Source organism: Schistocerca nitens, chromosome 4, assembly GCF_023898315.1.
Source record: "Schistocerca nitens isolate TAMUIC-IGC-003100 chromosome 4, iqSchNite1.1, whole genome shotgun sequence".
Classification (NCBI taxonomy): Eukaryota; Metazoa; Arthropoda; class Insecta; order Orthoptera; family Acrididae; genus Schistocerca; species Schistocerca nitens.
In genome coordinates, this window is record NC_064617.1 from 400385367 (window position 1) to 400408736 (window position 23370).

Here is a 23370-nt window from a genome sequence, read left to right on the forward strand (position 1 = left end):
TCAGAAATGATACAGTGGAAGAACTCCAAACTGTCAGCTATGGCATTAATGCAAGAAATTCTCTAACTGTCAAAATATGTATACATAAAGATGAAAGAATCTGAAATTTTTTGGTTATTTAGAAATTATTTTCTCCAAAACCCTCATCCTAAATGTTCTAAAAATTTCATGGTACGTTAGTTGATCACTGTACTTAGGAAGTGTACAATCAGAAAGGGCAATACTTGTCTGCACAAAATGTGAGAAATTTCCCAGACATGATGCAGACACAAGTGATGCCTTGGTCTGAGTGTAACAGTTCTTTCCAGTAATGCCAAATATTACATCCTTCAGATGTTTCTAAACTAAGTTTGAGGACCAGGGCCAAGTTAAAGGCAAAGTATGCCTAGCAGTTAGAGAGGCCTATCAGGAGTTGGGTTTATTGGAAGGAGAATAGCACTGGGATGGTTTATTGCTAGAAGTCAAGCTGGTCTCCCTTTCAGAGCCATTGCTGTACTACCGACTACATGCAGTGCAGCAAAACCAAAGTCTCTATGGGAAAAATATAAGTAAGCCCCAGGTGAGGGCATACTTGCCAAAGTCAAAAGGGAAAGTCTGATACTGGAAATTAAGCTTCAAACAAACATTATCAACAAGGCTTTCATTATCTTTGAGAACAAGTGTATGGTCACGACACACAAAACTTTGCTGCAACTTCGCCTGCCTGCATCAGTTTGAGACAAACAAGGCATACTTTATGCTGATTATGTCTAAAAATCCCCCGCCCCCTTCCTCCTCCCCATGAACCATGGACCTTACCATTGGTGAGAGGCTTGTGTGCCTCAAAGATAAAGTCTGCTGTACCATAGGTGCAACCACAATGGAGGCATATCTGTTGAGAGGCCAGACAAACGTGATTCCTGAAGAATGGCAGCAGCCTTTTTAGCAGTTTCAGGGCAACAGTCTGGATGATTGACTGATCTGGCCTTGTAACATTAACCAAAATGGCCTTGCTGTGCTGGTACTGTGAATAGATGAAAGCAAGAGGAAACTACAACTGTAATTTTTCCTGAGGGCATGCAGCTTTACTGTATGAATAAATGATGATGGCATCCTCTTCGGTAAAATATTCTGGAGGTAAAATAGTTCCTCATTAGGATCTCTGGGTGGGGACTACTCAGGAGTACGTTGTTATCAGGAGAAAGAAAACTGGCATTCTAGGGATTGGAGTGCAGAATGTCAGATCCCTTAAATGGGCAGGTAGGTTAGAAAATTTAAAAAGGGAAATGTATACAATAAAGATGGATATAGTAGGAATTAGTGAGGTTCAGTTGCAGGAGGAACAAGACTTCTGGTCAGGTGAGTAGAGAGTTATAAATACAAAATCAAATAAGGGTAATGCAGGAGTAGGTTTAATAATGAATAAAATAATAATAATAATAATAATAATAATAGCGCGGATAAGCTACTACGAACAGCATAGTAAACACATTATTGAAACCCAGATAGACATGAAGCCCTCACCTACCACAGTAGTACAAGTTTATATGCCAACTGCCTCTGCAGATGATGAAGAGATTGTAGAAATGTATGTGCGACAAAAGAAATTATTCTGATAGTTAAGGGAGATGAAAATTTAATAGTTATAGGGGACTGGAATTCGACAGTAGGAAAAAGAGAAGAAGGAAAAGTAGTAGATGAATATGGAATGGGGGAAAGGAATGAAAAAGGAAGCTGTCTGGTAGAATTTCGCACAGAGCATAATTTTATAATACCTAACACTTGGTTTAAGAATCATGAAAGAAGATTGTATGTGTGGAAGGGGCCCGCAGACACGGGAAGGTTTCAGATAGATTATATAATGGTAAGACAGAGATTTAGGAACCAGGTTTTATATTGTAAGACATTTCTACAGGGGCATATGTGGACTCTGACCAAAATGTATTGGTTATGAACTGGAGATTAAAACTGAACGACTTGCAAAAAGGTGGGAATTTAAGATGAGACCTGGATAAAGTGAAAGAACCAGACGTTGTAGATAGTTTCAGAGAGAGGATTAGGAAATGTTTTGACTAGAACAGGGGAAAGAAATGGAGTAGAAGAAGAATGGGTAGCTTTGAGAGATGAAATAGTGAAGGTAGCAGAGGATCAAGTAGGCAAAAAGATGAGGGCTAGTAGAAACTCATGGGTAACAGAAGAAATATTGAATTTAATTGATGAAAAGAAATAAAATATATAAATGCAGTAAATGAAGCAGGTGAAAAGGAATACAAATGTCTAAAAAATGAGTTCGACAGGAAGTGCAAAATGGCTAAGCAAGGATGGCTAGATGGCAAATGTAAGGCTCTAGAGACATATATCACTAGGGGGTAAGATAGATACTGCCTACAGGAAAATTAAAAATACCTTTGGAGGAAAGAGAACCACCAGTATGAACATCAAGAGCACATATGGAAAACCAGTTCTAATCAAAGATGGGAAAGCATAAAGGTGGAAGGAGTATATAGAGGGTCTATACAAGGGCAATGTACTTGAGGACAATATTATGGAAATGGAAGAGCATATAGCTGAAGATTAAATGGGAGATATGATACTGTGTAAAGTGTTTGACAGATCACTGAAAGATCTAAGTCGAAACAAGGCCCCGGGAGTAGACAACATTCCATTAGAACTACTGATAGCCTTGGGAGAGCCAGCCATTACAAGACTGTTCCATCTGGTAAGCAAGATGTATGAGACAGGAAAAATACCCTCAGAATTCAAGAAGAATATAATTCCAATCCCAAAGGCAGCAGGTGTTGACAGGTGTGAAAATTACCAAACTATCGGTTTAATAAGCCACGGCTGCAAAATAATGACATGAATTCTTTACAGATGGAATGGAAAAACTGGTAGAATCCAACATCGGGGAATATCAGTTTGGATTCCATAGAAATGCTGGAACATGCGAGGCAGTAGTGACCCTATGACTTATCTTAGAAGATAGATTAAGGAAAGGCAAACCTACGTTCTCCCATTTGTAGACTTAGAGAAAGCTTTACACAATGTTGACTGGAATACTATCTTTCAAATTCTGAAGGTGGCAGGGGTCAAATCAGGGAGCAAAAGGCTATTTACAATTTGTACAGAAACCAGATGGCAGTTATATGAGTCGAGGGGCAAGAAAGGGAAGCAGTGGCTGGGAACAGAATGAGGCAGGGTTGTAGCCTATCCTTGATGTTATTCAATCTGTATATTGAGCAAGCAGTAAGGGAAACCAAAGAAAAATTGAGTGTAGGAATTAAAATCCATGGAGAAAAAATAAAAACTTTTGAGCTTTGCCGATGACACTGTAATCCTGTCATACACAGCAAAGGACCCGGAAGAGCAGTTGAATGGAATGGACAGTGTCTTGAAAGGAGGATATAAGATGAACATCAACAAAACCAAAACGAGGATAATGGAATGTAGTCAAATTAAATCGAGTGATGCTGAGGGAATTAGATTAGGAAATGAGACACTTATAGTAGTAGATGAGTTTTGCTATTTGGGGAGCAAAATAACTGATGATGCTCGAAGCAGAGAGGATATAAAATGTAGACCAGTGATGACAAGGAAAGAGTTTCTGAAGAATTGAAATTTGTTAACATCGAGTATAGTTTTAAACGTCAGGAAGTTGTTTCTGAAAGTCTTTGTGTGAAGTATTACCATGAATGGAAGTGAAACATGGACAATAAATAGTTAAGAAAAGAAGAGAATAGAAGCTTTCGCAATGTGGTGCTGCAGAAGAATGCTGAAGATTGGATGGGTAGACCACATAACTAATGAGGAGGTATTGAATAAAAATGGGGAGAAGAGAAATTTGTGGCACAACTTGACTAGAAGAAAGGGAGGGAAGCGCAGAGGGTAAAAATCATAGAGCAAGACCAAGGGATGATGGTTGGTTGGTTTAAAGATTAATGGGACCAAACTGCAAAGGTCCCTTATTTCATAAAAACACAGAGCACATTGAAACTATCCACCAGTCAGGCGAAGCACTACAATAAAAATTCCGGGGGAAGAAAAGCCCCAAGGTCAATGGTAAGACAACACGGAAAACGGAGCACAGCAACAAAAACAACACAGAGAAGAAAGGCAGAAGGAATTAAAACTGTACAGCAGAGGACTGTGGCTGGCTGATCATGAAAATAATAGGATGAGCCAGCCACTCTGCAACACGTTAAAACCTCCAGCCTAAAAGATTAGGGTGGAGTCGAATTACAACACAAAACTAAGTAAAATATATAGCACAAAAGAGGGTGACGCAATAAAATTAGAGGGACTTATAAAAGCCACTTGCTTGAATAAAACTTAAAACACGATCTGCCATAGAGACATTGTCACCTAAAAGAGATGATAAATCACCCAGGAGATTAAAAGTTTGCCTGAGGGCGGTTAAAAGAGGACATTCCAACAATATATGGGCCACCGTCATGTTTGCACCACAGCGACAATGAGGGGGGTCTTCTCGACGCAGCAGATGACCATGCGTCAGCCAAGAGTGACCAATGCGGAGCCTACACAGAACAACAGAATCCCTGCGAGAGGCCCTCATGGAGGAACCCCACACAGTCGTGGTCTCCTTTACTTGCCGCAGCTTGTTGTGTGCAGACAGAGTGCACCATTCCTCTCCCCACATCCCAAAGACCTGACGGTGCAAAACCTTTTGGAGATCAGTTTCTGGTAGGGCAATCTCCAGCGTCTGTTTGCGGGTAGCCTCTTTGGCTAACTTGTCAGCGAGTTCATTTCCCGCGATCCCAACGTGTCCCGGGGTCCATATGAACACCACCGAACGACCACGCTGTTCAAGAGCGTGAATGGACCCCTGGATGGCACCAACAATGGGATGGCGTGGGTAGCACTGGTCAAGAGCCTGCAGACTACTGAGCGAGTCACTGCAAATGACGAAGGACTCTCCAGTGCTGGTACGAATACGATCAAGGGCACAAAACACTGCAGCCTTCTGGCAAGGAGCGCTGGTCGACATAGTCCGCATGAGCATAAGCGTACCCCACACGGTCATCAACCATCGAGCCATCAGTATAGATAACCTCCGAGTCATGGTATGTGCCTAGGAGAGCAAGGAATTGGCGGCGCAAGACTGCAGGAGGAACTGAATCTTTTGGCCATCAGGAAAGTTCCAGCCGAAGCTGCTGCCGATGAATACACCAAGGTGGTGCATGTGGGCGGACCTGGAAAGCAGATGGAAGAGGCAAACACTCGAGTTCACTAAGGAGTGACCAAACACGGATCCCAATTGTATGGCCTGATCACGGCCGCCGGTGTGGAATATGGACTGCCGCATTACCGAAAAGGAGACTGTAGTTAGGGTGACGGGGCGAACAACGGAGGTGGGCTGCATAGTTTGCTAACAGTTGTTGACGCCGAATACGAAGCGGAGGAACCCCAGCCTCAGCAAGGAGGCTACTAACAGGGCTGGTGCGGAATGCTCCTGTCGCCTGTCGAACCCCACAGTGGTGAACGGGGTCCAGCAGTTGCAATGCTGAGGGTGACGCTGAACCATACGCCACACTCCCATAATCCAGTCGGGACAGCACGAGGGCTTTGTAGAGCTGCAGCAGCGTATTACGGTCTGCACCCCAAGTTGTGTTGCTGAGGCAGCGGAGGGCATTCAGATGCTGCCAGCACTGACGCTTGAGCTGACGAATATGTGGAAGCCAAGTAAGCCGCGCATCGAACAGCAATCCCAGAAAATGGTAAGTGTCAACAACCCTGAGCATGGCATCCTGAAGATAGAGCTCAGGGTGGGGATGGGCAGTTCGACGCCGACAAAAGTGCATAACACAAGTCTTCGCAGGAGAAAATTGAAACCCATGGGCTAGGGCCCATGCCTGTGCCTTGCGTATGGCTCCCTGCAACCTACGTTCTGCAACACTAATGGTGGAGGAGCTGAAAAAGATGCAGAAATTGTCAGAATATAACGTGGGTGAGACAGACGACCTTACTGCTGCTGCAAGGCCATTAATGGCCACAAGGAAAAGGGGCACGCTCAATACAGAGCCCTGTGGAACGTCGTTCTCCTGGATATGAAGTGAACTATGGGATGTGCCAATTAAAACACGGAATGTCCGAACAGATAAAAAATTCTGAATAAAAATGGGGAGAGAGCCCCGGAGACCCCACCCGTGCAACGTGGCGAGAATATGGTGCCGCCACGTTGTGTCATATGCTCTGGAGAGGTCGAAAAAGACGGAGACGAGGTGTTGGCGCCTGGAAAAAGCAGTGCGGATTGCAGACTCAAGGAAGACCAAAGTATCAGCGGTGGAACGGCCCTGACGGAAGCCGCTCTGGCACGGAGCCAGAAGACCCCGAGACTCGAGCAGCCAACACAGCCGTCGACTCACCATACATTCCAGTAGCTTGCACAGAGTATTTGTCAAGCTGATGGGCCGATAGCTATCCACATTAAGCAGGTCCTTACCAGGCTTCAGCACCGGAATGATGGTACTTTCTCGCCACTGCGACAGAAAGACACCATCGCCCCATATGCGGTTGAAGATGGCAAGAACACATCGCTGACAGTCCGGGGACAGGTGTTTGAGCATCTGATTGTGGACACCATCTGGCCCAGAGGCTGTATTGGGGCACTGTGTCAGGGCGCTTTGGAGTTCCCACGGACTAAATGGGGCGTTATACGCCTCAGGGTGGCGAGAAGCAAAAGAAAGCTGTTTGCTTTCCTCCCGGCATTTTAGCGCGCAAAACGCGGGCGGGTAATTGGTTGGTTGGTTTTGGGGAAGGAGACCAGACAGCGTGGTCATCGGTCTCATCGGATTAGGGAAGGATGGGGAAGGAAGTCGGCCGTGCCCTTTCAGAGGAACCATCCCGGCATTTGCCTTGAGTGATTTAGGGAAATCACGGAAAACCTAAATCAGGATGGCCGGACGCGGGATTGAACCGTCGTCCTCCCGAATGCGAGTCCAGTGTCTTACCACTGCGCCACCTCGCTCGGTCACGGGTAATTCCCCGACGCAGAGGCCCGAACGTAGTACTGTGCGAAATGCTCGGCGATTGTATTGGCATCGGTGGATAGCGCCCCGTTGATGGTAAGCCCAGGGGCACCTGCAGAGTGCTGCAATCCAAAGATGCACCGAATCTTCATCCACACCTGGGTGGGTGAAGCACGGGAACCAATGGTGGAAACGTACCTCTCCCAGCACTCCTGTTTCCGCCTTTTGATGAGCCGCCGGGCCTGAGCACGGAGATGTTTGAATAAAATGAGGTTCTCCAAAGACGGGTGCCGCTTTTGTTGCTGAAGAGCCCACCGACGTTCTTTAATGGCTTCAGCTACCTCCGGAGACCACCAAGGCACTGACTTTCGCCGGGAGCACCCTAACGAACGAGGAATGGTACGTTCCGCAGTGGAAACAATCGCTGCAGTCAGGGTCTCAACCGCCACATCGATGGTACCATGGGGGAGAGATTCAACAGTGGCAGCAGAGGAGAACGTGTCCCAGTTTGCCTTGCTAAATGCCCATCTAGGAAAGCGTTCATGGGAGCGACGCTGGGGTAGTGAAAGGAAGATGGGAAAATGGTCACTACCACACAAGTCGTCATGGACCCTCCAGTGGACCGATGGTACAAGCCCTGGGCTGCACAACAACAGATCTATGGCCGAGAACGTGCCATGCGCCACACTGAAATGTGTGGCAGTGCCAGTGTTTAAGAGCCAGAGGTCGAGTTGGGAGATGAGATTCTCGACATCTCTGCCTCGGCCAGTAATCTTCGTTCCACCCCACAGGGGATTGTGGGCGTTAAAATCCCCCAGGAGAAGAAAAGGCGTGGGAATTTGGGTGACAAGTGCAGCCAATTCGGTCAGGGTGACTGTACCACCTGGAGGGAGATAGACACTGCAGACAGTTATCTCCTGGGTAGTCCTTACGCGGACAGCCACAGCTTCCAATGATGTTCGAGGGGCACAGGAGCACTATATACAGAGGTAAGGACATACACGCAGGTTCCACCTGACACACCATTGTAAGTGCTACAGTTACAGTAATAGCCCCTGTATCCACGAAGGACAGGGGTCCGCATTGCCGGGAACCAGGTTTCCTGGAGGGCAATGCATAAAGCAGGTGTCATGCTTAGAAGCTGACATAGCTTAGGTAGATGGCTAAAATAACCGCCACAAATCCACTGGAGGATTGTACAAAGCGTGTCCTGTAGGGACATGCAGGCACTGAAAAGGCAAATTACCTCGCAGGGTCACATGCTGCCACCGACTGAGTGACGGACGTCGCTACGTCCATCGTTTCGGAGGAGACGGCGAGATCCAGGTCATCAGGGGACGCAAAGAGCTCGACCTCATTCTCAGAGGCTGAGCTGACAGGAAGCGGTGGTACGGGAACCACTGGGTCCTTATCCTTCTTGGAGAGCTTCCTCTTCTCTCTCTTGTCTTTGGGAGGAGGGTTTGCATGCTGGGAGAGCTTTCTTGACGCATTATCAGGAACAGAGGAAGAGCGTGAAGCCCTTCGACCAGCAGCTGGTGGCTTCTTCAGCCACTGGCTAGTGTCTTGTGAGACACTGGGGGAGTCCTTGGAAGGGACTCCCCCAAGGGATCCCTTCCGAACATGTGAGGCCGGAGGAGGATGTTGCGTCTCCGGCTGAGCAGCCGGAGAGGGCTGTCGCTTCTCCGGCTTAGGAGCCAGAGAGGGCTGTCGCCTCTCCGGCTGAGAGGTGGGGACTGGCGTCCCCGGTTGTTCGGGGCACACTGCTCCCAAACTGGGTGTTTTGGGAGCAGTGGAAGAGAGAGTGGCCCCCACCAGTGGTAGGGCAGGCGTAACGTGACTGTTCTGTGGGCCAACTGTGAAAGGAGTCTTTGCAGGAACTGGTGGCGGCAGTGTGACGGTAGCATAACTCCTCAACATAGGTGTGGGGTTGAGTCGTTCTAGTTTCTTCTTTGCCTCTTGGTAAGTTAAACGGTCCAAGGTCTTAATTTCTTGTATCTTCCGCTCTCGTTGGTAGACTGCACAGTCTGGTGAGCAGGGAGAATGATGCTCCCCACAGTTAACGCAGGTGGGAGGCAGAGCACATGGAGCATTAGGATGTGAAGGTCATCCACAATCACGACACGTGGGGCTGGCAGTGCACCTGGAGGACATGTGTCCGAATTTCCAGCACTGAAAGCATCGCATAGGGGGCGGGACATAGGGCTTGCCATCGCACCGGTAGATCATGACCTTGACCTTCTCAGGCAAACAGTCGCCCTCAAAGGCCAGGATGAAGGCACCGGTAGCGACCCTATTATCCTTCGGCCCCCTAAAGACACGACGGACAAAGTGTACACCTTGTCGTGCCAGGTTCTCACGTAGCTTGTCATCAGACTGTAGCAGAAGATCTTTATGAAAAATAATCCCTTGGACCAAATTTCAGGACTTATGGGGAGTGACGGTAACGGGGATGTCACCGAGCTTCTCACAGGCGAGTAATGCCCGGTACTGTGCAGATGAAGCTGCTTGTATCAGAATGGTCCCGCTCCTCATTTTGGAGACGCCACTTCCCCAAACTTATCTTCGAGATTGTGCACAAAGAAAAGAGGCTTAGTCCCCAAAAACGAATCCCCATCAGTTCTGCTGCATACAAGGTATCGCGGCGAATATGGCTCCTGTCTGTCTGCAGCCCTACATTCCTCCCATGGTGTGGCTAGGGAAGGGAACGAGTTGGGGTTATATGTCACAGCGTTAAATTCCACCTTACCACGCTTAGAGACATTGGCGGTCGGGCGACCACCAGATTGAGATTTCACCCGCTTCATTGCAGGGCATCCGCCCTGATGCCACCAACTCCGACCAGGGGCTCTCCCCACGGGCACCACCCAGCCACAGCAAAGGCCACCTGGCAGGATGGCCGTTGCCGGGAGTCCCAATGCCCCAGAGAGATGGGCATCTACTCCTTGGCTTACGTGGGGAGGTGTCAGCTCAGGCATCAGCAGTACGATCCCTGTGTTGTCAGGGGGCTACAACCTAGAGGGTACATGACGACCCCACCATAACGGGCTGGCTACCGTGCTGGATTTTGGGTGCCATGGGTAGTCCATAGTGATCGTGGGTGCAGATGGTGACGCACTAAGGGCTTAACTTACACAATCCATCAGGTGTGTATGCCCAAAATGAGGGATGGAGGGTGCAGTTACGACGCCAAGACGATAAAGAGTGGCAAGGTCTTAGGGCACAGAGGACTCATGGTGCACCACGTAAGGTGTCCTTCCCCAAAAGGCTCGTACGTCTGTTGAATTTGGAAAAATGGAGGTCAAACCCCAATGGGGACCATCACATTAAAGGCCGAAACAGGTGAGACTCCTTTTAGTCGCCTCTTACGACAGGCAGGAATACCGTGGGCCTATTCTTACCCCCGAACACGCAAGGGGGGGGGGGGGGGGGGGCAAGGGATGAATCACTAAGGAGATTCAGAAGGATGTATGTTGCAGTAGTTACTTGGAAATGAAGAAGCTTGCACAGGATGCAGTAATATGAAGAGCTGCATAAAACCAGTCTCTAAACTGAAGACAACAACAACAACAACAAATATAAGAAATTAATTACTATGTTTAACAGTTGCGTGTATATATAGTAGACAAGAAACCACTTCTAACCAAGAAAAAGCATACCAAATTATAATGAATAAGACATTGACACAACAAGGAGAGATTTTTCTCGATGCTCCCAGGGGCACAGGGACAACATTTTTAACAAATTTAATAAGGAAACAGAGTGCAGTTGTTATCGTCATCATCTCCTCAGCAGTTGTAGTAACATTAATTGAAGAGGGAAGGACAGTTCCTTCTGCTCTTGATTTGCCACTTCACATTGCAAGACACAAAATTCCTTCCTGTAACATAAGCAATGCAAGTGGTCAAGTGCTCAAGGGATGCAAATTGATCATATGAGATGAATGCAACATGGTTCACAAAAAGGCTATCGAGGCATTTGACGTCATGTGGAGAGGTTTGAGAGGAGACAACAAACTGATGAGAAGAGTTCTTGTACTCCTCTGTGGAGACTTCCGTCAAACCCTGCCCATAATCGCAAAGACAACACCCACTGACAAAATCCACAGATGTTGGTGATACTCAAGTTTTGTGAAGTTACTTTAAAGTACATGTGAGTACATTTAATGGAAGAGAGTGAACAAATTTTCTCCAATGAACTGCTAGAAATTGGAGAACATAGAGTAAACTATTGCTTTCTCTGGTAATACAAAATTTTCATCTCATTTTTGCAATGTGATGTTGTCTGTTGGAGAGCTAATGTACGACAGTCTATCTATTTCCCATATGTATTGTGCAAGACGGGCTAATGGACTAAGGGGGAAAGGTCTTATTTTCAATAAAGTTTTAACTTTTCCAAGTTTTGTTCATTGTACAAGGGAACTGTGTTTCATTTTGAGGTTGAGGCAAGGCTTGGGCTAGTGCAATACCAGCTACCACTGGAAATCGCTGCCAAGGTGTCCTTTTCAAATGCAAACTGTTCCCACAGTATAAGTAGCACTGACAGGGTGACTCTCTACCTACATGTAGCTAATGGAGGTATGCTTCTAGAAATCCCTCGTGCAACCAACCAGAGAAGTGCGAATGGTTGCGTGCAGACTGCGGAGCAAGCTGGCAAGACCACGCCACAACGAACCGCTTGCTCTCAATCCAATCAGGCGTTTCCTCCACATCCCTCTTTCAGGCAACATGCCCCTCAGTCCATTAATGGCCTACCAGGCTCCACCTGTATCCCTAACCTTTCTTGGCGCCAAATGTGCTTGCATACACCACGCTGTGTGAAAACGTTCACAGGGCGCATCACCGTTGCTTTACAACTTCAATGCATAATTTGAAATCAACTAACTTCCATGAAGAGTATGGGCAGTGGATTTTGCTTACCACTGTAGTGACAGGACTTAATTTCTGTTAAGCCCCTAAGTGGTAGACAATATCAGCTGGATTTGGGGTGCTTTTCTGCTATATACCAGGATGAACTAGCAGAGATCCGTATATTGCCAAAGCCTGCTATGATGTGCATTTTTGCTTTCTCAACCTGTTGTCTGTGGAGATAGGCCACCCCGTAACTATGCACTGAAATGCCGATGCCACATGAAATTATTCAAACCAAAATTCTTGTCATATCTGAACTTTGTTGTATTTGCAAGCTATTTCGCACTCTCTACAATATGTGCAATCAGATATGATGTTCATCTACTCTACTGACTTGAAAACTGAAAACTTACCACACTGAAAAAGATAGTGTCTTGCGTTTAGTCACCATTCTCAAATCAAGCACTCATGGCTTTGAATACGATATTCCCCATTAATGATCAATGTAAATTTGAACGATTCACTATGAATACTAGTACAGTGAGGATGGAATGCACTAGAAGGAAATATTTGTCGACTTTACTGTGACTTTTTCAATTATCATTAACTGTCGGCCACTTAAACCTACTGAAACTAATTTTGTGCCTTTTTATGCAAATCTGTGCTTGAGGATTTGGTTAATGATCCCTACATGTTAATACAACCAGGTTCTCAATAATCATTTTTATACACTTGCACGGGTACAATAACTTTTCCCCTTTGTTGAATTGTACAGTACCGGTGGGACAAAAGCTGCACGGTGTGTGGTGCGGACACACCATTGGGCGACGCCATGTTGCACATTCCCACACATGAGTAAGAAAAGCAGTGTACTACGGCTTCAAATTGTACGCTGATCATAGGACACTGTCTGCTCAGTTCAAAGCATTTATGTTTTGTTGGAACATTTACAAAAAGATACTAGTCAGCTGCTGTTGTATCACTTACTTATATAACAGCTTTCATGCATTGGTTACTATTCCTCTCTTAATTTCTCAAAAGAAGTTCATAGCATTGAGTTGATTTTGAGAAGGAAGACAGCCAGACTTCTGCTGCCATAGCCTCTCCCAACCCTCACAGGCACCGACGTGCTGATTTACCCCTCGAGGAAACCAACCAGTGCACCTGTGTGGCTTGTGAGTGAGAATAGGCAGATGGCCTTTCTTTGTGAAAGATATCCTGCTGCGATCATCTGTGGACTGACACCCATGACAGAAGACTGGAATAAATAAATGCATATGGTACACTAGGAACTCAGCTAGTTTTTTATACAATAAAGGACATTCTGTCAGATAAGCACAACAGTTAATCATCAGAACATAAAATAAACTTTCACTTTAAATATGTCATACTCAAACTGACACAAACGTGATCTAGTCAGAAAAGAAAGCCATGATCACATATTTGCTCTATTCATGAGCCAAAACACTGTAGTCAACTATTTAACAGCATATTGGTCCACCTTTTGAACACAATACAACAACGATACTGAATAGCATGGTTTCAACAGATCCTTAGGATGTTTCCAGAGGTATGTGATACCAGACGTCTGTGCACAGGTCACACATTTCTCGTAAATTACAGACAAGTGATCTGCGAGTGCAGATCTGTTTCTCAATAGTATCTCAGATGCATTCTATAAGGTTCAGATAACACAAATTTGGTAGTCAAAACATCAATGTGAGCTCACTATAATGCTCCTGAGAACAACTGGAGGACTCATCTGGCCTTGTGGCATTTTAAGTTATCATGCTGTTTATGCCACCGCCATCGGGAAAGACATCAAATATGAAGGTATACAGGTGGTCTGAAATAATGTTAACGAATCTACTCAGTGACACTGCTGAATCAGGAACTCAGCAGTGAGCAAACAAAAGGAAGACAGTAGAGTCTTAATCTCAGGAGAAAGCAACAAGAATTCTGAGGGGCCAAACAAGAGCACTCAAAAGAAGACAACAGACAAGCAGGAAGCGCCCCCCCCCCCCCCCCCAAATCTTGAGCCACAGCAATTTTGTGTCACAGTTCGTGGCACATGGTAATGAAGAAACAGCCTTGGATGACATGGAGGACACGGGAATGAACTGATGGCAAAAGGTGACAAGATGTCACTTAGTTTCCAAGCAGGCACGGTCAGAAGACCAAAACACCTTTTACCTTTTCATCCACAACAATGGAATGGTGCAGTGGGCCGAAATGATGGAAGAAATTGACCAGAACTCAAAATGCAAGGCACACACCAGTGCTTGTGGGAGGGCACTGATGATCTCTTTCCAGCATGAAGACAACTGGAAGGTGGCCAAACAAACCCTAGCTGCTCACATGGTCACCAAAGAAACACGGGCCAAAACCACATGGAGGGGATGATAAAAGCCATCATCAGGGTGGTGGACATCACAAGCATCATCACTGAAGCAGGAAGACTGGGCTCCTACAGCAACATCTCACTGTGGTGGAAGTCCAATCAAAAGTGGGTGACAGTGTGGCTATTTGTGGAACTGCACTGTCATGAGAACATCAACGTATTCGGCCCGACGGAACTCGTGGACATATTGGTCGGGCTGATGCCACCAGAATTCGACATCTCTTCTCAATATTTCACATACTAGCAGTGTGACCGTGTGGCCAAGTATTTCAACAGGAACCCTCTTTGTGGGAAATGTGCAGGACCCCACACCTCACAAAAAGGTAGATGGAAAAAGATGATATTGCCACAGTGCTCGAACTGCAGGGGCATGCATGTGGCCAGCTGATATGGAGTAGCATGTTTATTCTATAGACTAACATATTCCACTTCTAACCACTCAGGCTGACGAAAGATGTTCATAGAAACTGGAATAATTGTATAGGTAGTTGTTAAGTATGGAACATCCCACTGTGTGTGCTCTGGTTTTCCATATGTGCAGATTGGGAAAAAAAAAAATAGTTCAGAAAATCGAGAAAGTACAACAGCTGGTGCATGTCTAAACCTGCTGCGGAGAGCCGCTTATGATTTAGTGTCATGGCTTTGCGGTGCCTTGAAAGTCATGGAGCAAAGGCTGCGGACAATAAAGCATGTGCCAGAACAATTGAAGAATATATGGAAACTGTCATTCTGTAATGTCAAATCAGAACAAGAATACACGTTGCAATCTATGTTGAGCTACTAGTTCAGAGAGACTTGTTTCACCCTCAGCTGTAAATGGCGTTGTGCGGTGGAAACGTTAGGCTTATAATACAGAAGAGGTTCTGCAAAAGTGACTATCTGAACAGATTGTAGCGCTCTTTCAGCACCCACCCACTACAAAAGGTGAAGTGTCTCATCACAGTCTAGTGCATGGAGTGGAACCACCATACCTAAACCACATCCATCACACTTCATTTGGCACCCTAGTGCAAGATGCAAATCAGAAGTGCTAAGAGAGCTTTAATAATAATAAAAAAAAAAGAATTTTGAAGAATTTTGACTAAAACAATGGAAGACGATATGACACTGTCCAAAGCAACCCAATAACTGAGGAAATACAACCGGTCACATGCTGTGATGTTGCCTGAACTAATTTGAATGTTTAAAAAGAAAGAAGTTTAGTTTGGTTACGGCAGCAGAAGAGTTCATTATAATAAAGAGTCAGGCAGAGGATGTTAGTTGACCATAGGAATGAGGTCAACAGTGAAAGATATTCACGTGCTTAAGTAACCTTTGGCACATGAGTGAAGAAGAATTTCATGATTGGTACAACGAATTCCAAGTTGTGATTCTAGATTACAGCTGCAGCAGCACTCTGTTATAGCATCCCTGCGGTGGCTGGCCAGTAAGTCAACAGCACAGCTCCACTTCACAGTGGAACAGCGAATCAGCCCATTACTACCTAGCCCATGCAAGGCACATAAGCATCCTCGTGCAGCTAGCTGTAGCATGGATGATTAGGTGAGCTGTAAACAGCACTGACCTGATTTCTTTTATTATTATTATTATTATTATTATTATTATTATTATTATTATTAGCTGTTCATTCTGTGAATAGTTGAAAAGAAACATTTCACTGGCTTTGGGTAGTTAGGTCAGAATCTATTGACAGTGTTTAACTACAAATGAGGATATACTTATTATTCTTAATGTTGTACACAGGTTGTACTAGGAAGAGAAAGGAATTAGTAGCTCTCATTAAGGCTAAAAGGGAGGAATTAAAAAACTTAAACACGAACTTCTCAAGTTTAGAAACACAAGGGTAGGGAATAAAGACAGGAGTTACAGAGATAATTAAACAATGTGACCTCATGAATGAAGTTCAAGAACAGTTTTAAACAGGTAAACAACAAGATCCAACCAATAAAGGAATTGTTGACCCACAAATTCGAAAGTATACATAATCAAATCTCAAATACGCGAGGCCGGGTAGAGGCATTAGAACAAAACAAAGAATTTGGTGAAGTAATTAGTATTCTTAGCACTTTGATTAGTTTGGAGGAGCATCTGCAGGAGCTAACTGAACAAACAGTACAATGAGCAGGTTGAGTGTACTAGCACTGCAACCAATTTTTCAAGTGATACTGCAGATCCCCAGAAGGAGTTTTAAAAGTTGTGGAAGAATTAGAATGGGATTCCGAACACCAGAACAATTTTAAGATGATTTGGCAGTTGAACGGAGCCTTTAGGAGAGAATTTATATGTCCTAGTGAATATACTAAAATGTATGATGCTCATAAGCCCAGGATGAAACATATTTTTGTTCATAATTAATATGTGAATGAGAAATTGAATTTTGATTTCACTACATGTCAAGAAAGAAGCTTACTAGTGGAGATGGTTATGTATGTAATGGGTTTATTTTTATGGCAATAAGCGTGTGAACATCAATGAATATGAAAAAAAAAATCGCTGACCTGTGAACACGTATATACGAGGGCTATTCAGGAAGTAGGGAACATTTCTGTCTGGCGCCACTAGGCGCTGCTGATCAGGTATATTTTGGTGTGTGCATGCTCAGCAGCTCAGTCGGCATCCATCCGTGACAGTGGGAACATCTCTGCATGTCTAGTTTTTTCGACATTCGAATTTGAAATGTGAGCTGCAATCGAAAATCCCACCTGTTGTGAGGTGCGGTCTGTGATACAGTTTTTGTGGTCAAAAAACCTGAAACCTATAGAAATTTATCGTGAACTGTGCCAAGTGTACGGAAACAACTTCCATACGGAAATGGTGCATTCGGTTTAAAAATGGCCGAACCAACATTCATGATGAACAGAAGAGTGGACGCCAGACATTGTAACTGACGATCTACTCACTAAAGTTGATGAAACGATTCGTGAAAACCATCGCTTCACAATAACGGAGCTTTTGCTTTCTTTTCCACAAGCTTCACGGACTTTGTTGTTTGAAATTGTCACTCAAAAGCTAGGCTACCACAAATTTTGTGCACAATGGGTGCCCAAAATGCTTACAGAGCTCCATGAAGAACAGCGAATGCGGGCAACATTGACATTTTTGGAGGCCTACCACACACATGGCGATTCATTACTGGATCGAATCGTAACTGGTGATGAGACTTGGGTGAAACACGTCAATAATGAGACAAAATTACAGTCCATGGAGTGGGGGCACACAAGGTCCCCCCAAAACCAAGAAAATGTTTGCAAACCTTGTCAGCAAGGAAGTTGATGGTGACAATGTTTTGGGATAGGCAAGGTGTGCTTCTTATTGATTTTCTCAAATGTGGAGCTACTATAAATTCTGCCCGGTACTGTCAAACTTTGCACAGCCTTAGAATAGCAGTTCAAAACAAACACCGAGGAAAGCTGATATTCGAAATTTTGTTTTTGCGCGACAGTGCCCGACCTTACGTGGCAAACTGCACTAAAGAACACCTTAATTCTTTTAAATGGGAAATTTTCCCTCATCCACTCTACAGCCCCAATCTTCAACCAAGCAACTTCCACTTGTTTCCCAGGATGAAGAACTGGCTTGCAACACAGCGCTTTCATGACGATGCTGAACTCCAGGCGGGCGTGACTCACTGGCTGAAGTCTCAGGTGGCAGAATTTTACGATGAAGATCTTTCAAAGCTTGTCCACCGTTATGATAAGTATCTCAATGTGTTTTGTGCCCACGTGGAAAAGTAGTATGTCAGTCGCGCTTTCAGATGTATATAATAAAATGTATTTCTTGTACGTAGTTTTTTTTTTTAATGCCAAAACGTTCCCTACTTTCTGAACAGCCCTTGTATTATGTGAACTGCTGCCTTCTGGAAGGCATGCTACAATCCAGAGACGCACAATACTGGCTAATAAGAAGTGGAATATTTAACAGAAAGGAAGAAAGTAAAGACTTGAGTAGCATTTATATTCCTGACCCTGGTGAAGGATATTGTATACTGTGTAGGTGCAGCTAAAAATCATTACAGACACAATGTGTCTCAAGTTCAACAGTCATCAAACTGCAGAAAACCCTAAGGTTTATTTTAAAAGGTGGGTTGGGAGGTTACAGTTTAACATCCCACCGACAATGAAGTCATTAGAGACAGAGCACAAGCTCAGATTAGGGACGAGCGGAAAAGGAAATTGGCTGTGCGCTTTCAAAGGAACTACCCCAGCATTTGCCTTAAGTGATTTAGGAAAATCATGGAAAACCTAAATCTGGATGGCCAGACACGAGTTTGAACCTCTGTTCTCCCAAATGTAGGAGGTTTATTTTAAAGCTGTAGGTTGAATTTTTATGATTTTATTTATTTATTTTATCACTTACCTGAGGTAAAAGCAAACAATGAAAAATCCAGGATGAAATAATGACAATATTATCAAAAGGGTAGTAGCTACTCACCATAAGGCAGAGATGCTGAATCGCAGATAGGCACAAGAAAAACACTGTCAAACAAATCTTTAGGCCAAACAGGCCTTAATCAGAATAGAATAGACAAAACACACACACACACACACACACACACACACACACACACACACACACACACACACGGGACCACAGTCTCTAGCTATCAACGCTGGACTGCGAGCAGCAGTGCATCATGGGACAAACAATTCGGTGGTGCAGTGAGGAAGAGGAGGAGGAGGAGGCGAGGCCACAGAGGGAGAGAGACAGCAAGGTAGGGCTGGGGGACGGTAAAGTGCTGCTTGCGGGATCATACAGAGACGAGGTGGGGTGAGGGTGGGGCAGCTAGGTGCAGTCAGGAGGTTAGGCAGAGGGCGGGGTTGGGGGGGGGGGAGGAAGGCAAGTAAAAATACTGTGGGTGAGTTCGTGGAATAGAGGGCTGTGTAGTGCTGGAAAGGAAAGAGGAAAGGGGATAGGTGGGTAACGACAATGACTAATGAAGGTTGAGGCCAGGATGGTTACGAGGATGTAGGATGTATTGTAGGGTGAGCTCCCATCTGTGCAGTTTCAGGAAAGCTAGGGTTGGTGGGAAGGATCCACATGGCACAGGCTGTGAAGCAATCATTCAAATGAAGGATGCTGTGTTCAACAGTGTGCTCGGCAACGGGGTGGTCCAGCTGTTTCTTGGCCACAGTTTGTTGGTGGCCATTCATGTGGACAGACAACTTGTTGGTTGCAACTTAGCATGTAGATAGATTACATGACTAGTTTCACAGGCAGCCCTGCCTTTGATGGGATAGGTAATGTTCGTGACTGGACTGGAGTCGGTGTTGGTGGGAGGATGTATGGGACAGGTCTATTACAGGGATATGTGCCATGAGGCAAGGGGTTGGGAGTTGAATTTTTAGCTTTCCTATTATGCATGTTTAATATATATGAATACATTTGGAGATTTTCAATGTGGAGCTCTCAAACAATAAATCTAAATTAACTGCAGAGAAATTCATTAGGATATATTTTTATTCTCAACCTACTTTTTGAGACATAACAGCTGCCATTTCTGATCTATCTTTGACTAGAGCTCATTATAATAATTCTAGAGTAGTTGTATTTCACCCTCTTCTTTTGCTCCTGCTGAAGTCTCATGATCAGCCTATCCTAAAAAATCTTGTAGTGGCATCTCTCTACCTTTCTTCTCATCTCCAACAATCATAATTCTCTTCCAATTAAGGAACTGTTATGTTTAAAAGCTCAATATTACAGCCTTGCAATTTTATCAGCCCAGGAATAGTTGCAATGGTGGTAAGAATACATTTTTCTTCTATCTTATTCTAGCTTTACCTAAAATTACTCTGTGGTTATCAATAACTATTTCATAAAGTAACTTATCAGATCATAAACTATTTTTAAAAAACTAACAATCATAGAAAGGCTATATGCTAATTGCCATAAAAATGACTTGCTGAGTTGCACACAGGAACAATGGAAAAACTGTTAATATTAAGCACTCGGGCAAAGCCTTCATCAGAAAAAAAAAAAAAAACACCCACACACCCACACACCCACACACACACACACGAGACCACTATCTCTGGCTACTCATCAAAGACATGTTTCAGTTCAGTCTGGCCTGAGTAGCCAGAGATAATGGTCATGTGCGTGTGTTCACGTGGTGCATGTGTGTTTTTCTTTTCTGATGAAGGCTTTGGCCAATAGATTAATGTGTAAGTCTTTTCATTGTGCCTGTCTGCTACTCAATGTATCATTTTTACAGGGAATAGCGACCTATCCTTTCCGTAATTGTTGATATTCAAACCTGGACTTTCCATGGTTTTAAAAAACTAATACAGAAAAAAAACTTTTGTCATTCAGTTCCTGGTGCAAAAAAAAACTAATACCACATTTTTAATATTCAACTGACTGACTAAAAATACATCTTTAATTAATAATTACCCCAACTTCAGTATGACGAATTCCCACTTTATCCAACTCCTTGGTTATGCCACTTGTGCCAAATACATACACCTTCTTCTTAAATCCTATGTCATTTAAATAAAGTGCTGATAGATATGAAGATGATAGAATTTCCTCCTGCAAAAATGATCAACCATAAATCATTATATTTTTAAATAACTAACATGTACCTAGCCTATTACAACACATTTTCATCTGTTGGAAATAAATTGTCAAATCTGTATATCATTTGTATGTACGATTATGAATGTAATTTGCAAGTCCTTGTTCAGTATACATTTAAGAATACATAATACTACAAGAGGTATCATTTCTGTTCACTGGCAAATAACCAAGAGAGAATAACTAATTATACTGTGCTGTTCATGACCTTATCTTCTTTCCTTGTATTTATGACTTAAAAGAAATTCCCTGTGCAGACAACAGACTCACTCTTGTGTCAAATACTGGTTCTCTAAATTCACCAACAGCCTTTAAAAAAATAAAAAGATAAAAATTAAAAAAAAAAAACATACAAACAAACTTTCCTTTTTCAACAATTTCACAGTGTTTTCTGAGCATGAACATTCTCTCCTACTTAACAACATTAAGCTGGAATTTCTTCAACATTTTCCAGCATTCAACCTTGATGGGAAGGATAAATACTTGACAAGTATTTTAGAATATGTTAAATGAGATGTACACAGACTTCTTAACAGGTACAAAACTTTCCCAGAACTTAGTTAAATTGTGGTCATGTATTCGTATTTGCCGCAACTGATTTTGCTTGTTCACTGTAATTGGAATCACTTTGTAAGATTACTGTTAGATATCCCTTTTATGTGCCTGGAACCAAAGACCTATTGCCAATTCTACAATTCAATAATCTTCGACTTTTTTCCCTATCTCACCATGAGCACCCACTTACATTTTGAAGTTAATTAGAAATTTGTTACAACTATGCCAGGATACCACTGCTACCTGAGATTTAAACAGGTATTAAGCTGTCTAGTTTCCACCCTCACAATTTCTGGACCAGTCTGCATAACAGTAAAACTACAAGTATTATAAGTCAGTTCTCTGCTTTGGAAAAGAGTAGCGTCATAGCCTTGGCACCTTTTAGATCCACACGTGGCAATGGGGTATCCCTGTATTAGAGTGCACGCACAACAACATGGCCAGTAGATTTGCAGTTGGCTGAGGAAGCATGAGGAGAGCAGTATAGGTGGAGGTTGCCAGCAGTCAGTCAACACACTGTAGGGGAAATGCCGTGCTGGAGAGGAAGTGCAGTTCTAAACTGAAGCCTATTCTAGTATTTTTTGTAAATATTAAGTGGAGCCTCTCCACGCCAACACTTGCATGGTGATCATTCATATAGATCTACTGTCATCTCTGATTTGGTTAGTATGTAAAAAGATTCGCCATGGGTGGGGGAACTGTAATTTGATCCACGCATCTGGGACTAATCACCCTTTTACATGGTCCTATGAAGGAAGACAGTGAAAAAGAAGCAATTCTACAGAAGATTAGGGCTGAGGAAAAAGTGCCACAGCTTGAAGACCTGTGGGGAAAAAACCTCCATGACAATATAGGGTGGGAAGCAAGGCAGCTAGCAGAAATTCAGTTGCAGCTGCCTCAGTTTTGGGATTCAGAGTAAGGGCTGATCTGTTTGTGTGCAAGCATTAAGCATGATATTTCAATTGAACCAGCAAACAGAAAAATTTTCATTAGTGGTTTCCCTATGGCACACATTTCGATAATGCTTAAACAAAGAACGAGTTGGAAGCAGCACTAAATCAAACACCGACAATGCAAAGGAAACGTCAAAAAACATATCCTTCACTGTTAATAGGATAAAAGATGCAGTGGACAGCATTACCTACTACAGTGCTCAATGTGTAAAATAAAGAGCATGCAGAACATCATTTTTTTGTCTACTAACCTTCCATTTATTTGCTGTCTTCAGAATGGAATAGTCTGAAGTCGTCATCATCGCTAGTGCCCTCCGTATTGCTGGCACGTATCTCGATAACCACTTCTTCCACTTTGAAAATTTTTCCTGATCCACATATGTTTTTTCAACACCTCCCACGTGTCTGCAAACTGCCACCCATTCTTACACAGTAATGGAGGAAAAGTTTTATTCCACTAGCTTCCATACATCTTCCTGCTTGAAAGTAATGTTCTTTGCAGCCACCCAGTTCTTTGCCAACATCCATGCCATTTATATAGCACTTACTTCTGGGTGACAAGGGGGCACACGGAGAACTAAATGACCATAAAGTGCCAGAAGTTTATCTACAATGCAAATATTTGAAGATTTGTTGCTATCTATTAAGGCAAGCAAGTCAATACTTGTGCTTTCCTAGTCACATTGAATGTTATGATAATTTAGCCAATACCCTGTCCCGCCTTTCCTCCTATGCATTTTTGGTAGTTTTCCATGCAGAACGCTGTGATAGCAGTGACGGGCTCAACAACAGAGTTTTTTGGCAAGTTTGGTATCATTTTATGTTCCAGCCACCTGAGAAAAAATATATTCATTCAGCTGAAGTGCCTCACTACTTTATGTGTGTACTTCAATCAGATGGTAAATGATAAATTACCTTGAAAAAATTCCAGCATTCACCTCTTCATGGTAATCTCCCATTTTAGTTCTTGATTTGAAAATTAAAAGTGGATTTGGCACAAAACCTAATTTTTCTCCTATGGTCAGAAACATTTCATAAACACACTAATAAAATTGATGGAATTTTCTGTTGCTGCT

At 43.7% G+C, this 23370-nt stretch overlaps 1 protein-coding gene across 2 annotated transcripts in view; it reads right to left on the reverse strand.

Moving 5' to 3' along the window:
• LOC126253175 (glycerol-3-phosphate phosphatase) overlaps positions 1-23370 on the reverse strand; it is a 72103-nt gene that overhangs the window by 19876 nt on the left and 28857 nt on the right. The window contains exon 3 of one of the 2 annotated variants that reach the window (XM_049954334.1): positions 20604-20741. The exons of the other annotated variant lie outside the window; for it this stretch is intronic. Coding sequence (XP_049810291.1) covers positions 20604-20741 — 138 coding nt within the window. The remainder of the gene's footprint in view (positions 1-20603; positions 20742-23370) is intronic. 2 annotated transcript variants of the gene reach the window in all.